Source organism: Siphateles boraxobius, unplaced genomic scaffold (genome assembly GCF_051911475.1).
Source record: "Siphateles boraxobius isolate OS27281-9 unplaced genomic scaffold, OSU_SipBor_1 68, whole genome shotgun sequence".
Lineage (NCBI taxonomy): Eukaryota > Metazoa > Chordata > Actinopteri > Cypriniformes > Leuciscidae > Siphateles > Siphateles boraxobius.
Genome location: NW_027509195.1, coordinates 12,866,435 through 12,880,453, shown reverse-complemented (window position 1 = coordinate 12,880,453; position 14,019 = coordinate 12,866,435). Strand labels below are relative to the sequence as shown.

Sequence of the window (14,019 nt, the reverse complement as noted above, 5' to 3'; positions counted from 1 at the left end):
TGCATCTGTGAATTTTATTATTGTAGACATTACCCATCTATTTATTACATCAAAAAAGAAGTCAATTCGGTCAATGTTAGTTCATTTTATTTGTACTGATTTCCAAAATGGCTTTTGCTCTACAGCATCTCTACTAAGAGGCACAATCTTTTTTTTTTTGCTTTTATGCATGGTTATTAGTTCCCTTGTTTTAGTTAAATCAAAAGGAGGGAACAAATTAGTACAACGTGGTCATGATTTAGTAAAACAAGAGAAAGACTTCCTAATTTATATTTTTGTCAGCACGTCATGCATGTCTTCGTAGTACGGTCCCCTTGGTTATCGATTTGTCCTATTGAAGTGGATTTGAGATTTCTATGAACAACATGACTTTCAGTAAAATGCACTCAGCTCCTATCAGCTAAGAACAGGAAGCTGAACATATACTGGACATGTGATCAAAACTGTGTGACTGAACTGGCAATTTCTGGCGCATCATCAAGACAATGAAATATGAATTACTTTCAAGCAGCAAGAACTCATTGGCTCACCCTGCCCTGTTATTTATATTAAAAAGTAACTAAACCCTAAAAAAAAACTTTTTTTAGTTAATGATCTTTAAGACTGGGGCTTAATTAATGCTGTTCATTGATTCTGACATTTGGGTATAAAGTGTTTTAATTCTACAATATATGGTTTAAAAAAGTCTGAATGCTGCCCTCTTCAGGTTGAACGGTGGCTATTGCAGTTTAATTTTCCTATTGGATGTTGTGGTACTTGGCTCACCATGCCCTTGCCTATAGAGAGACATAGGTCTCAGGTGCACGCCCCCCTCCGCTGGGCTCTGCCCACTTTTCCAGCATTTTTCAAATATTGCCAGTGGGTGAAGTCAGGCTCTGACCAGGGGTTGAGTTACCCTTTAAATGCATCTGGAAGGGTTTTTGTAGTCTAGACATTTAAAAAAAAAATATGACAGATGTTACATAGTGTGTAGTTTTAGGGGGCACTGGTAGTGTTCAACATTTACTTATCCTGATCAAACACATTTAGCAACTTCCCAAGTTACAATTACTATTTGCAGCATATTTCAGTAGCTATATGTTTCCATCCAAAGTTGCAAATTTAACTTGGAACTTAATATTGAAATGTCACATTAAACAAAATGCATTAAATGTGTTCAAGAAAACAAAATCATCACTTTCTGAGAAACAGGGGCAAAATATCTGTAATAAAATGGAAGTTGCTATAATCAGGAGCCACTGTGGCTCTTTTTTTCATACATCATTAATGACTTGCGAATCAGAATCAATGCACAGATAATGCGTTATAAACACTGTCATGTTATCTTGTGTTCGGATGACTGGTGTTTGAGGAATGCAATCAAGTGAGACGCTTCTGGATGGGAATTAAACCAAACTATTGTGATGACAGACTCTCAGGCATTTCAGAACAACATTTGAGATGCTGTGCAATGAGATTGATCCCCTGGTTAGTCCAGATATCCAATCAGAAGTCACGTGAGATTTTATTGCGCATCAAGGGATTTATTCGCTGAATGCGTTTTCATTTTAGTTTATGCACGTCTTCTTATCGGATAAAAGAAAAAATTATCCACCTCAATTGAGCACACAATTTTTTTATGTGCGGTTTTAGAAATGTGCATGTCTTGGTGTTTTCCATCCAGCATTGTTTTTTGCAATATCCCGAAATTCGCATAAAATAAGTGAATGGAAACATAGCTATTGATACGTTACCTAAAATGACACAAAATAAAAAGCCAAAAAAGGGGGAAAAAATATACAAATTTCAAAAGTGTCATGTATTTATTAACACTTCAAGTGCAATGAAGCTGTGAAAACAAAATCAAAATGTCTTTAAGTCCTCTTTGTTTAAACCAATCCAAATACCTCCTCAAAGGTTCTGTGTGTCTCCTCAAATTTGTTGTCTTCCTCCACCACAGCTGAGACTGGCACAAAATGACGAGGTCCAATCTCAGCTGCCGGCGTGGTTATTACTTGAACAAAGCCTGTTCCCACCTCCTCTTGCAGGAATGGAGTTGTTTGCTCTTCCTCAACTATGTTCAAATCAGACTCCATGATCCAGGGCTCACTGGTGATGACCTTACTAGACACTGTACATGGAATAATGAAAAAGGGCTTGGTGTAAATACGTATTAGACTTTTACAGGCATTATTGCATCTACCCTCAAAGCAATGCTATGAAAAGATCTATATACCAACAAGGTACTTCATGAAAACTGACTTTTAAACTATTAAAATAGTTAAAAGTAGGATCACTTGAAGTTTCTCACCAGACAGGTCAGAAGACAGACACATGGAGTCGCAACAGAGGCACACAGATTTTGAACTGTATAATTCTTCCCATCTGAAGAAGAAATTATCTGAATTAGTACCAATTCAGTTTTGAATTATCACAATGCAAACCAAAACTCAATATACCGTTTTAATGACTGGTTATAAGTGCAGGACTTTGCACTTGCCGTTGGATCTAAACTTCTGACAGATATTTCACAATGCATGTAAAGATTCTGAGAATAAAAAGAACAGGCAACCTCAATAAACGGACTCAAATATTATTCTGATAAAAAAAATAAAAAAATCAAGAGCCTTATTCGTAAAAGCATGCAACATTTTTCTGAAATTGTATCACAGCAGCATTCCATTATGGCTTATTATTTTACCTTTCCCAACATTCCCTGGAAAAGAAAAGCATCCAATGAGAACCGCACAACATTCCTTTGTCCGCTTTGAATGAATCTGGACCACCTGCTGCTCACGCTATCAATCATGCACCTGAAATAAAAAAGTGCGTACATTTTGTCAAGTTTTGTCTTGAATTTCCCCCTAACACTGTAAAGTCTGGCATAAGTATAATAATAGCCCCCCAAAATGGAAGTTTTAAAACATAAAACGAAATCTAAAAAAAGGTTTGCATGCGTGTTGTTTGCGGAGTGTAATTTGATACATCAGGCTTTTACTGCTCATATATTACGATATAGAAGAATGTGGAGCTCATACTCGAAGAGGAAAATTTAAACAATCCTCAATTTTATCCAGAGGCCCAAAACTGAGCAAAAATCTCCGATTTGATTCAGTTGGTGATTTACATGGTCAAAACGTACAATTAAATTCTGATAGCTTGTAAAGTGAGATCTTTACAACAGTATAGCAGACTACTTGCATAAAATGCTTATAAAATATCCATTGTCACTATATATATCCTAATTATATGTCTGTCAGATGATATTCAAATGCTTGTGATCAAACCTCTGTAGTTTTAAATGTGGGGGGCAAAACAATGCAATGCAATACAATGTTTGAGAGACGTACAAGTCAACGTTCCTCAAAAGCCTGTGTTTGATACATTTTAACATGATTTTTCTAAAAAAAAAAAAAAAAAAATGTCTGTATGGATAACCAAGTAAACCTAATTAAACAATATAAAATATATTCTTACGTTAACTTTATAAAAATTATTTCACAGAAAAAAGGCACGTACCACAACCTGAAGGGGGACGTTTTAGAATTATACTAAAAGACGTTTTGCCTGCTAAGAACGTATAAACTATCAATCAGATGACAGAAGGCATGTAGCAGATTGTGTACAGCATGTTTTACAGCAAAAAATGTTGATCATTTAGAGACCTTAGAAAATTATTTTTAAATACAATACAGTAAGCTTTATAGGGTTAAATTAACAAAGTGTTACCCGTAATTTTCAATGACTGTAAATCGTGGCATAGACAAACGAGAACTGCTGATAGTCACATAACAGGAATCCACAAACAGCCTCTTGTCTTCAGCAAGAGGGGGTCCGTCTGCCTGAAAATACATGGGGTGACCAAGGGTGTACTCTTCTGTGGGGGATAATCTTCTCCACAGCTCTAAAAGACAGCGACGTGATGATTCATTGACTGAAACAGAATGGAGTTCTAATTTACATTAGTCAAACCTCATTTACCATCACGGGGAGTTAGTACAACGCTGTCCACTGTTCTCAGGGGCTTGAAGTGGTTCTGAAGTCTGACTTCTGGTATGTAACCAATTTTGTATGAATAATGATATCTGGGGAAAAGAAGATCATAGGTGATTGATTGTTCAAAATATAAATCAGTGATTGATTAACAGACGAACAAAATGAACACAAAAATGTACTGCAAGTTTAAGTGGAACATATAATCAACACAAATCTGGTAGAACTAAAGACATTGATTTACCTGTTAAAGTGACACTCAACAGGGAGCGAGAAAGGCACAGCACGGCGGATTGGCCACAGGTCCACCGCCGGAGAGTAGCGCAGTATATTGGAATATGTTACTCTTGTGTTTATTAACTGCATTCAAAAAGACAAAGATAATTTCAAAGTTTATCAAGTGAAAATGAAGGCCCTGAGTTGAATGAGTTTAACTATGATTTTTCCCCCCCAAGCGATAGTTCACACAAAAATTAAAGAATTTTCGTCATTTACTCACCCTCAAGTTGTTCCAAAGCTGTATGAGTTTATTTCTTCTGCTGCTGAACACAAAAGAAGATATTTTGAAGAATGTTGCCAAACAGTTGATGGGCCACATTGACTTCCATAGTATTTTTTTCTCTCCATACTATGGACGTCAAGGCCCTGGGCCTGTTTGGTTACCCATATTCTTCAAAATATCTTCTTGTGTGTAAACTATTTCTTTAATTTTTCCATACCATTTCGGTTTTGTCATATTTATTTTTCTGTTTCATAGTTTCCACAATGTTTGCAAATGCCTATAGTGAAGTTATCAAATTAAAAAGTAATAGACAAAAATACAATAAGCAACACGGACATAAGTATGGAGGAAAAAATGCAAACGAAAAAAGAAACGACAAAGAAAAACAAACCAGCTAAGCACACCTGTCTTTTACTGGCACACTGATCCATGTCGTAAATAAACACGTGATAGTGCTTTGTAGTCTTGCTGATGTCACATGTTCCCAGTTTTAGCTCAGACCCCAAGCCATCCAGTCCTAAAATCTGTTTGTTGACTTTAACGATCATTTTCTTCATTTGGCAAACGACGCTCACTTGTTGTGCTCGCCCGCGGCGACGGGAGCTCGCGTGTTCTCTGGCGCGCGGGACGAGGACTTCTTTCGTCTCTTCGGGCAGTTGTTCACGGCCTGACCCATGCATTGGAGTGAAAAGCACTTTGTCCAAAAGGGGGATTCTAGAATGCTGGAAAATGGGAAGTTGCAAATATGGCGAGCCACGACGCTCGACAGCAGATCCTTCAAAATCTTCTCCAAATCTTATGTCCAGTTCCGACTCTGAGGTCGAATCGATCGCGTGCAGCGCAGTTCGTAACGCGTAAACATATGTGGAGAAAAAGACCACTAAAGTAAATAATACTGGAAAATAAAGCTTCATATCTCTAAACAGCATCAAAGTAATAGTCACAATCACGCAAACAACCGTGACATATTTCACATCACCGAGATGGGTAATTAAAGCACCTGTCGTCTTCAAGCACTGTTGATAAAAGTCCGATTCATTTCCACGAACCGGTTCTTTCGAGCAGGTCTCAAAACAGATTCAGCGTTTGTTTTACGTCATCAAGTGATCCATGGTTATTATTATTATTTTGTAGCTTTCTCTGATTGTTATTTAAACATCCAATGCACTAATAATAGATTTCATTGTTAATTTACATTCTTGTTATTATTATTTACAGACTGTCTGTAATGTTCCTCAAATTAAATCCTGGTGATGTCTAAACTTCTCTTGCCTGTATTTTAGAAAACATTTTGTTCTAATCGCTCCTAATCTCCCGTTTCATAATCCAGAAAGCATTTTGGTCTGATTTGACTAACTACAGACATACAGCGCAGTTATAAAATCAGACAGTAGGCCTACATTAGAGATTTCTATGTTATTTATTCTTAAATATGTATATTGTTCACAAATTTCATTCAGACCATGTCTAATCTCTTGTTATTTTCTAGAGTTTATGCCGTTTACAGCCATGTTTAGGTGGAGGATCTGACACAGACAGCCCTCCTCAAATTACAACTGACATCGCCAGGAATAATATAAAATTAATCATAAAACAGCTCCAAAACTTTTCAGATGCTGCCTTGTTGCCAGTTGAATGAAACTTGGTAAATTTTCCCAGCTGATTTTTACTTTATGATACCTTTGCATATTCCTCCGAAGTCTTAATTTAGTTTAATTCCAAATGTAAAGTAATGTTGCTTTTGATTTAGGTTATATTATATTATATACTTTGTATTTTTTGCAAATTAAGCCCATTTTAGGACCATTGAAAACTAAAAAAATGTGTCACACTTTACAATAAAGTTTTTTTGATTTGTAAACATTAGTAAACTACAGTTACCATGACCTAACAATGAAAAATACTTCTACAGCATTTATTAATCTTAGTTTATCTCAACATTTACTTATACATTTTTTATATCAAAAGCTGTTATAACATTAGTTAATGCACTGTGAACTAACATGAACATTTTAATTAACTAACAATTGCTGCAAAAATGTATTGCTCATTGTTAGTGTGTGTTAATGCATTAATTAATGTTAACAAATGATACCTTATTGTAAAGTGTTACCAAAATCTCATTACTGTACTATATACACATTTCATGTTTTCATTATTAATTTTAAAATCAGCTTCAAATTCAGTACAACAAACAATACTAAAGCTTTATGAAAAATAAAGACAAATGCGCAAATAAAATCAGCTTAATTTTTTTAAAAGCATTTTTCTATTGATTTCGGGATAAAATATGACATCTGAGATTTTCCCGTTAAGAATAAATTGTTAATTTAATGAAAGGCATCAAAAAGTCACAGGACATACTATCAGAGAAGAAAAACTAATGATCAATCAAAAATGTTTTAATATTCTGATGACATTACAGTGGATGTCAGTACTGTACATTGAAGCATTCGATCCATATACATGAAAAACACCTGGACGTCCATCATATTATGCACATTCCTGAATTCAGTTGAATCCATGACCAAAACACTGACTTTGTGAAAGTATGCAGAGATATTTTGCCCCACAGATGCAACTCCAAAAAGGGTTAATCAAGGATCCTAAAACAGAAATAAAGAAATAAATGATAATAATAAAAAATGCTACAAAAATATAAAAGGAACTCTTGTAAAGTGCAGCTAAATTCAGAATAAATTAATTAAAGCGTCATACCTTTGAGACCCTGGAACGATCTCAAACGTCAGTCCACCATTTCTCGCTCACTGGGTAGGTTAATGTTCATCTTTACTCCACTCCATTGGTTCTTGTTTGGCATTTAAAAATACCTCTTCATCCATCGCCATGTGTGAGGGTACTGTGGTTTGTACCTGCATGCTCTTCTCAAAAACTTCAGGCTTTATTTTATATTTGGACAGTTCTTCTCTGGTAATGTCAATAAGTTCGTTTAGTCCACTCTTGCTGGATCCTTTGTCATCATTAACATCTTCCAAAAGCTCGGTGCTCTTGAGACTCCCAGCATCCTTCTCGAGCTTTACAACACTATCCATCTGTTGCCCAACAGACATCACTTTTCCAGAGCGATCGCCCTCCTTTATAGCAGTTGCTTCCTCTGTCCCAACAATTACTTCTACATCCTCATCTAAGTTTTTCATGGACATATTTTTATTTTCTTCTTTTGCTTCCATTTGTTTTTCAGTATCAGTCACAGTCTCCACAGTATAACCATCTTTCTCTTTACTGATTCCTTCTGCACTCTTGAGACTCCCAGCATCCTCCACGAGCTCCACAACACTATCCATCTGTTCCCCAACAGACATCACTTTTCCAGAACGATCGTCCTCCTTTATAGCAGTTGCTTCCTCTGTCCCAACAATTACTTCTACATCCTCATCTACGTTTTTCATGGACATATTTTTATTTTCTTCTTTTGCTTCCATTTGTTTTTCAGTATCAGTCACAGTCTCCACAGTATAACCATCTTTCTCTTTACTGATTCCTTCTGCGCTCTTGAGTCTCCCAGCATCCTTCTCGAACTCTACAACACTATCCATCTGTTCCCCAAAAGACATCACTCTTCCAGAAAGATCACCCTCATCCTTTAACTCTATAGCAGTTATTTCCTCTGTCCCAACAAGTACTTCTACATCCTCATCAAAGTCTTTTATGGGCATCTTTTTACTCTCCTTTGCTTTCATTTGTTTTTCAGTATCAGTCACAGTCTCCACAGTGTAACGATCATCTTCCTCTTCACCGATTCCTTCTGCGATCTTGAACTTCACCTCCTCTGTGTCCTTCTGAACACCAGACAATCCTTTTCCTTTCATTAACGATTGTTCGTTCTTGTCCATAATCCAGGGTAGACTTGTTATCAGAGATTGTGTTGTACGGGGCAAAGCAGCTGTTGTGAAAGCAAGAACAAAACATTGATGTATAGTGTTTTCATTTCAAGTTATGATAGTCTCTGATGCCTTCTACTTACAAGTTGCTTCAATTTCACAAGTTGAATCACAACATGCACAAACGGATGCATCAGTATAGAGTTCGTCCCACCTGTTGGTACAAGATAAGAATCTTGCTTCTCTGCATTTACACAGCATGTTGCACATATGTGAAATACATTCACCTTCTCTCTGCATTGTTATAGGTACAGGATTTTGCTGTAAGGCTTGTGGCATCGTGAACCGATATTGTGCAATGCAGGTAAAAGTGCTGTAAAAATGAGGAAAAATGCAATCAACATACATTCACATAATATACAGTATATATATATATATATATGCATGTTATCAACACATACATTCATTTCATACATGCATGACAGACAGATTGATTGGCATATCCGTACCTACACATCACACAGGGGCAAGTTGTCACATGTTCTATATGCTGTCATTTCTATACAATAAAAAATAATTCAGCCAATTTATGGATTTGGTCATTTTGTTCATTAACTTTTCAATTTTTTTGTTATGGGAGATGACTTTATTTTAGATATATATTCTGGAACTGATTATCATCAAATTAATGTCAATAAACAGCAGGTTTCCTTTTAAGACAGCTTGCTCCAGTCCATATAGTGTGACAAAATGACCCATTGGTCAATGTGTGTTAAATCAGTTAATTCCCACAATCAATATTCCACAAGTTATATGCAGCTAAGACTTCAAGGTGTGGAACTATGAATAAACCAAATGAAAACCCCACCCTACAAATAATCTCTGTAGTTAAAAGTGAGACAACTAGACACACACACACACACACACACACACACACACACACACACACACACACACACACACACACACACACACACACACACACACACACACACACACCTTCTCAAGGGACAATAAAGTATATTTAAGTTTAATTTCTATTGTAGAGAAGTATATATTTACGATCCTCTGAAAATAACTCAACACACAGCTGTAATTGTCAAAATAGCTGGCAACAAAAGTGAGTACACCCTAAGTGATAATAGCTGTACATCGTTTAACCATGCAAAGTAACATGTCCTATTCATAATTTTCATGTTTTTGTCTGCTTGACAGGACCATACAAATTTGTGCATTTTGTATTAGAGCAGTTAAAATTTGTGCTTTCAGTACAATTATCTCATACTGACCACTGGATGTTCAACATGGCAAAGAAGAATTAGAATTGTTGCTCTCCACAAAGTTGACCTAGGCTATAAGAAGATTGGGAACACTCTGAAACTGAGTTACAGTTCAGGCCAGGGTCATACAGAGTTTTTTCAAGACGGGCTCCACTTCGAATAGGCCTCGCAAGGATCAAAGAAGTTGAGCCCTCGTGCTGTGCGTTAGGTGCAGAAGCTGGCTTCAAAAAACAGACGCAAGAGTGCTGCCAGCATTGCTTTAGAGGTTGCAGAAGCGGAAGGTCAGCTTGTCAGTGCTCAGACCAACACAGCACACTGCAACAAGTCGGTTTGCATGACAGTCATTCCAGAAGGAAGCCTCTTCTGAAGCTGGCTCACAAGAGCATGAATTACTGGAACCATGTCCTGTGGCCTGATGAGACTAAGATAAACTTGTTTGGCTCAGATGGTGTCCAGCATGTGTGGCGACACCCTGGTAAGGAGTACCAAGAAAATTGTGCCTTGCCTACAGTCAAGCATGGTGGTGGTAGCATCATGGTCTGGGGCTGCATGAGTGATGCTGGTATTGGGGAGCTGCGCTTCATTGAGGGAAACATGGATTCCAACATGTACTTTGACATTCTAAATCAGAACATGATGCCCTCCCTTTAGAAACTGGGCCGAACGGCATGATAAAGACCCCAAAAACACAGTATCTCCAGACCTGAACCCTATTGAGCACCTGTGGGGCATCTTCAAGCAGAAGGTGGAGAAGCTACATGTGTCTAACATCCATCAGCTCCATGATGTCATTATGGAGGAGTGGAAGAGGGTCCCAGCAACAATATCTGCAGCTCTGGTGAACTCCATGCCCAGGAGGATTAAGGCAGTCCTAGATAACAATGGTGCTCACACAAAATATTGATACTTTGGACACAGTTTTGACATGTTCGCTTAGCTGGCAACAAACGTGAGTACACCCTATTTTAACAATAATGGCTGTATGTTGAGTTATTTTCAGAGGACAGTAAATATATACTGCTATACAATCAGCACATTGACTACTCTAAAATCTATCCAAGTTTCATTTCTATAGTATTGTCCCCTGAGAAAATATACTAAAATGTTTTCTGAAATGTGAGGGGTGTGTGTATATATATGACCCATTTAAGAATGAAAACATTACCGTGCCAGTAACTTGGGGGAGTAAAAAGGCATCGACTGAAAACCTTATAATCTTTGACTGTCTTTGGAGAAAGCGGGAGAGGCTTCCTTGTCTTCTGCTGTCCTCCATACACCTGAAATTGAGGTTTGGCGTTTATTTTTTTCTTTCTCCATGCTAAAAGTGTCTTTATGTTAAATAAAAGCAGAGTGTACCAAACAGCTTACCCATAATTACAAATAACATTGTGTTGTGGAGTGGACTTTGGGTCTTTGGATGCTGTTGCATAGCAGGAGTCAACAAAAATCCTTTCGTCTTTGGACATATGAGCAGCACTGACTTCAAAATACATGGGCTCCCCAAGCACAAAACTCACATTTTCTTCAAGTCTTTCCCAGCGTTCTGGAGTTCACACAGTTTAATAGACAGATAGGCACCAACAAATACGTGAAATTATATAGAAGGAGAGGAAAAGCTTACCATTGCACACAGTAATACTAAACTTGGCCCTGCGCTCAAAAATCTTGTGAAACATGCGCTCCCTCGGCACAGGCAGGAAGCCTATTTTGTAGGAATAATGAAATCTAGAAATTGGAGAAAACAAAAGAGGGGGTGAATTTCATTTACAACTCAGGAAAGCTCTTAAGATTCTTGGTTTACCTATTGTATAGGCACTGGATGTTTAGTGTCAGGGGCACCGCTCGGATGACTGTCCCTTGAGGCTCTGGTGTGTAGCGCACCGTGTTGGAATACATGATCTGGCTGTTCGTCATCTGAGGAGGATCAAACATTGTAATATGGTAGGTAAAATCAAGATTATTGATTATTATTTAAGGAATATTGCAGTGTTTATTATTATCCATGCACATCATTACTTTTTATTTTAATTCATAAGCCCTCATTATCTTTAATCAAATTAACTGTAATCTTAAATAAAAACAAATGAAAACCTGTATAAAATGTACAGATAGTTAACCTTTGTTTATTTTTGTTAGCAATTACATTACAGCCCATCAGAATTTAATTTAACTTTTGGGCCATACAAACATGAGAAACTGCACAAAATTGCATAATTTTTCTCAATTTTGGCTTCTTAATAAATTCTTTAGATTCTGGAGTAAGGTTTCATATTCTCCTATATCATAATATGAGCCTGATGTATCACATGAGATAGGCCTACTCAACAAAAAAATACACATGCAAACTTTTAAGATTATTATGAGAATTTTCCATTACCATATCTAAATGTGTTCTAGTTTTCTATACAATGGAATAGTGATTAATCACAAATATCTTGACAATTTTAAACAATTGACCATGGTATGCTATAATTCTTCAGATTTACACAGTATTTTAATGGTGTGTTGAAAAAAGATACTAGCCTTTTTTAACTAAATATTTTGCACACATTTATAAATATATTTAACAGTACAAATATAGGCAGCAAAATATATAGCTGCCTGCCTACACTAAATATTTATTTTATCAATAAGTTATGACAACATATGTTTTTGACATTGCCTTAACTCGTCAGAATAAGTTAGGCAATTTTCAACTTTTTGACAAGTTATACAAAATTCAACTAATTCTCTTTTGAGTCAGTTTAATGTAATTTAAGTTGAAATGACTTAAACATCCAAATTGATTGTACTTAATTTAAGGCAGCAACTTTTTTCAGTTTATAAACCTCTGACAAAAGCGGACCTTTAGGACTAGGTAGGCTATATTATAACTAACGTTACTTACCGTTAAAGAGCTATCGCAGTCATTGAGGTCGTAATGGAAATATAAGAAGTTCTTGTCGGAGCGTGAGACAGGACATGTTCCCAAATGAAACAAAGACGGTGAACTTCTGAATCCCAGTAGATTCTCATTCATGCGCACCGAGATCTTACTGTAACCACACCAAACCTCTACGCCACGAGCATTACGCGCGGGAGACACTTGGGCAAACTGAGGGTTCACTTGAGGAATTAGAAGACTAGTCAAAAGGTTTGGTAAGTGTCGTCTCCCGGAGACAGGCCTGAACAGATCCATGTCAACGAGAGGAACTGGAACATGTTGGAACATTGGGAAAATGTGATATGGTCGCATAACCGGAGGATTCTTCATAAACTCACTGCCTTCTGTCCACGGCCTGACAGCGCCTGACATGGATTGCATGGCAAGGACTTTCTGCTCCGTGGATACGACGTTGCTATATAGGTGACCCCCTGTCCCATGATTGTAAGCTTTGACGATGCACATTATGCCAAGAAAATACAAAGAACAACAAAAAAACAAACTCATGCGCTCCATGATAGCCATTAACTCTTAAATGTGACATAAAGGAAATAAATAAAACGCCGCTGAGAAGAACACAAGGCGCGCCCAGTAGCCACCTGTTGATTGATGACGTGAGGGCTAATTAACCGTTTAGTCATGAATCGTTTTTTCGCAGTTTCAATGAGCCGGTAAAAAACGTCATCACGTAATTCACGCAAGTCCCATTGAAGCCTTTATTTAAGCACATTATTGCGTTTATTATTAAGGTTTATAAAAAAATGTTTATTGTAATTACGTGTGGGCCTACCTAACATTATTTAGCATTAGCCTAAATATTGCCTATTGGTTTTGTATATAACAGTACGGAAATCAATTTAACGTTACATCTTTTGGCTGTTGTACCTATTATTTTTCTATTTAATTATATTCAAGCTACTTATTAAAGCCAAGATTATTTCTTATGCGGTTTGATACATTTTCTATTTTTTTTTTACTTGTTACATCCTTGCTAATCGGTTGCCCTCACTCCATTTTTGACATGTTTGAAAAATACAGTTCATGGTTCATTGAGTCGGCGACAATCACTCTCCACGAATCAGCCCGATTCAGTATGAACCGTTTTGTGATTCGAATTGACGCGTTGGTACTGGGTCTAATTTGCCGCGTGCAACAATTCCGTACATTTAATTTTCATAAAAAATCAAATTCAGTTATAGGGCTATTGCTTTTACGTTTCAACACAAAAATGTGGTTTGCAACTTAGTTATAAGCAAGCATTTACTACTTAAGATCCAAAACTACTGCAAATAGGGGTGTAGAAACTATTGTTTTTGTAGAAAGACGAATTCAATGCTGAGTAGCACTTTTTGACTGGCTTCAAGTAGGCCTACAAGCTAGTTTTTATCCTTACACCATGACTCTTACCGTGCAATAGACTTAATATGAACACTTAATATAGTCTTATTCATTCCAGCGCTTTATAAAAGTAAAATAGCAGCAATATACATTTTAGGTACA

At 36.8% G+C, this 14,019-nt stretch overlaps 2 protein-coding genes across 2 annotated transcripts; both read right to left on the bottom strand.

Annotated features, from left to right (window-relative positions):
• Positions 1–1,797: 1,797 nt before the first annotated feature.
• On the bottom strand, positions 1,798–5,532 carry zp3d.2 (zona pellucida glycoprotein 3d tandem duplicate 2). Its single transcript, XM_077214914.1, has 8 exons — positions 4,879–5,532; positions 4,217–4,332; positions 3,961–4,064; positions 3,709–3,883; positions 2,681–2,792; positions 2,439–2,527; positions 2,291–2,364; positions 1,798–2,110 (listed from the first exon to the last, which is right to left on the bottom strand). Exons 1-8 carry the CDS (start codon positions 5,401–5,403, stop codon positions 1,869–1,871), a joined length of 1,437 nt encoding a protein of 478 aa, XP_077071029.1. The 5' UTR covers positions 5,404–5,532; the 3' UTR covers positions 1,798–1,868.
• A 1,328-nt stretch (positions 5,533–6,860) lies between these two features.
• Positions 6,861–13,144, bottom strand: zp3d.1 (zona pellucida glycoprotein 3d tandem duplicate 1). The gene is made up of 9 exons (XM_077214890.1): positions 12,484–13,144; positions 11,398–11,510; positions 11,218–11,321; positions 10,965–11,139; positions 10,762–10,873; positions 8,604–8,689; positions 8,460–8,530; positions 7,193–8,378; positions 6,861–7,080 (listed from the first exon to the last, which is right to left on the bottom strand). Exons 1-8 carry the CDS (start codon positions 13,042–13,044, stop codon positions 7,252–7,254), a joined length of 2,349 nt encoding a protein of 782 aa, XP_077071005.1. The 5' UTR covers positions 13,045–13,144; the 3' UTR covers positions 6,861–7,080; positions 7,193–7,251.
• Between the last annotated feature and the right edge of the window lie 875 nt (positions 13,145–14,019).

What these genes read in the sequence shown, in the direction of transcription:
- zp3d.2 (XM_077214914.1), bottom strand. Translation starts at nt 5,403, where the DNA reads ATGCTGTTTAGAGATATGAAGCTTTATTTTCCAGTATTATTTACTTTA. An exon ending in TATAACCAGTCATTAAAACG is followed by an intron (nt 2,365 to 2,438) that starts GTATATTGAGTT and finishes TTTCTTCTTCAG; the next exon opens with ATGGGAAGAATTATACAGTT. An exon ending in TCTGTCTTCTGACCTGTCTG is followed by an intron (nt 2,111 to 2,290) that starts GTGAGAAACTTC and finishes TTCCATGTACAG; the next exon opens with TGTCTAGTAAGGTCATCACC.
- zp3d.1 (XM_077214890.1), bottom strand. Translation starts at nt 13,044, where the DNA reads ATGGCTATCATGGAGCGCATGAGTTTGTTTTTTTGTTGTTCTTTGTAT. An exon ending in TAGTATTACTGTGTGCAATG is followed by an intron (nt 11,140 to 11,217) that starts GTAAGCTTTTCC and finishes TGTGAACTCCAG; the next exon opens with AACGCTGGGAAAGACTTGAA. An exon ending in TTGTGAAATTGAAGCAACTT is followed by an intron (nt 8,379 to 8,459) that starts GTAAGTAGAAGG and finishes CTTTCACAACAG; the next exon opens with CTGCTTTGCCCCGTACAACA.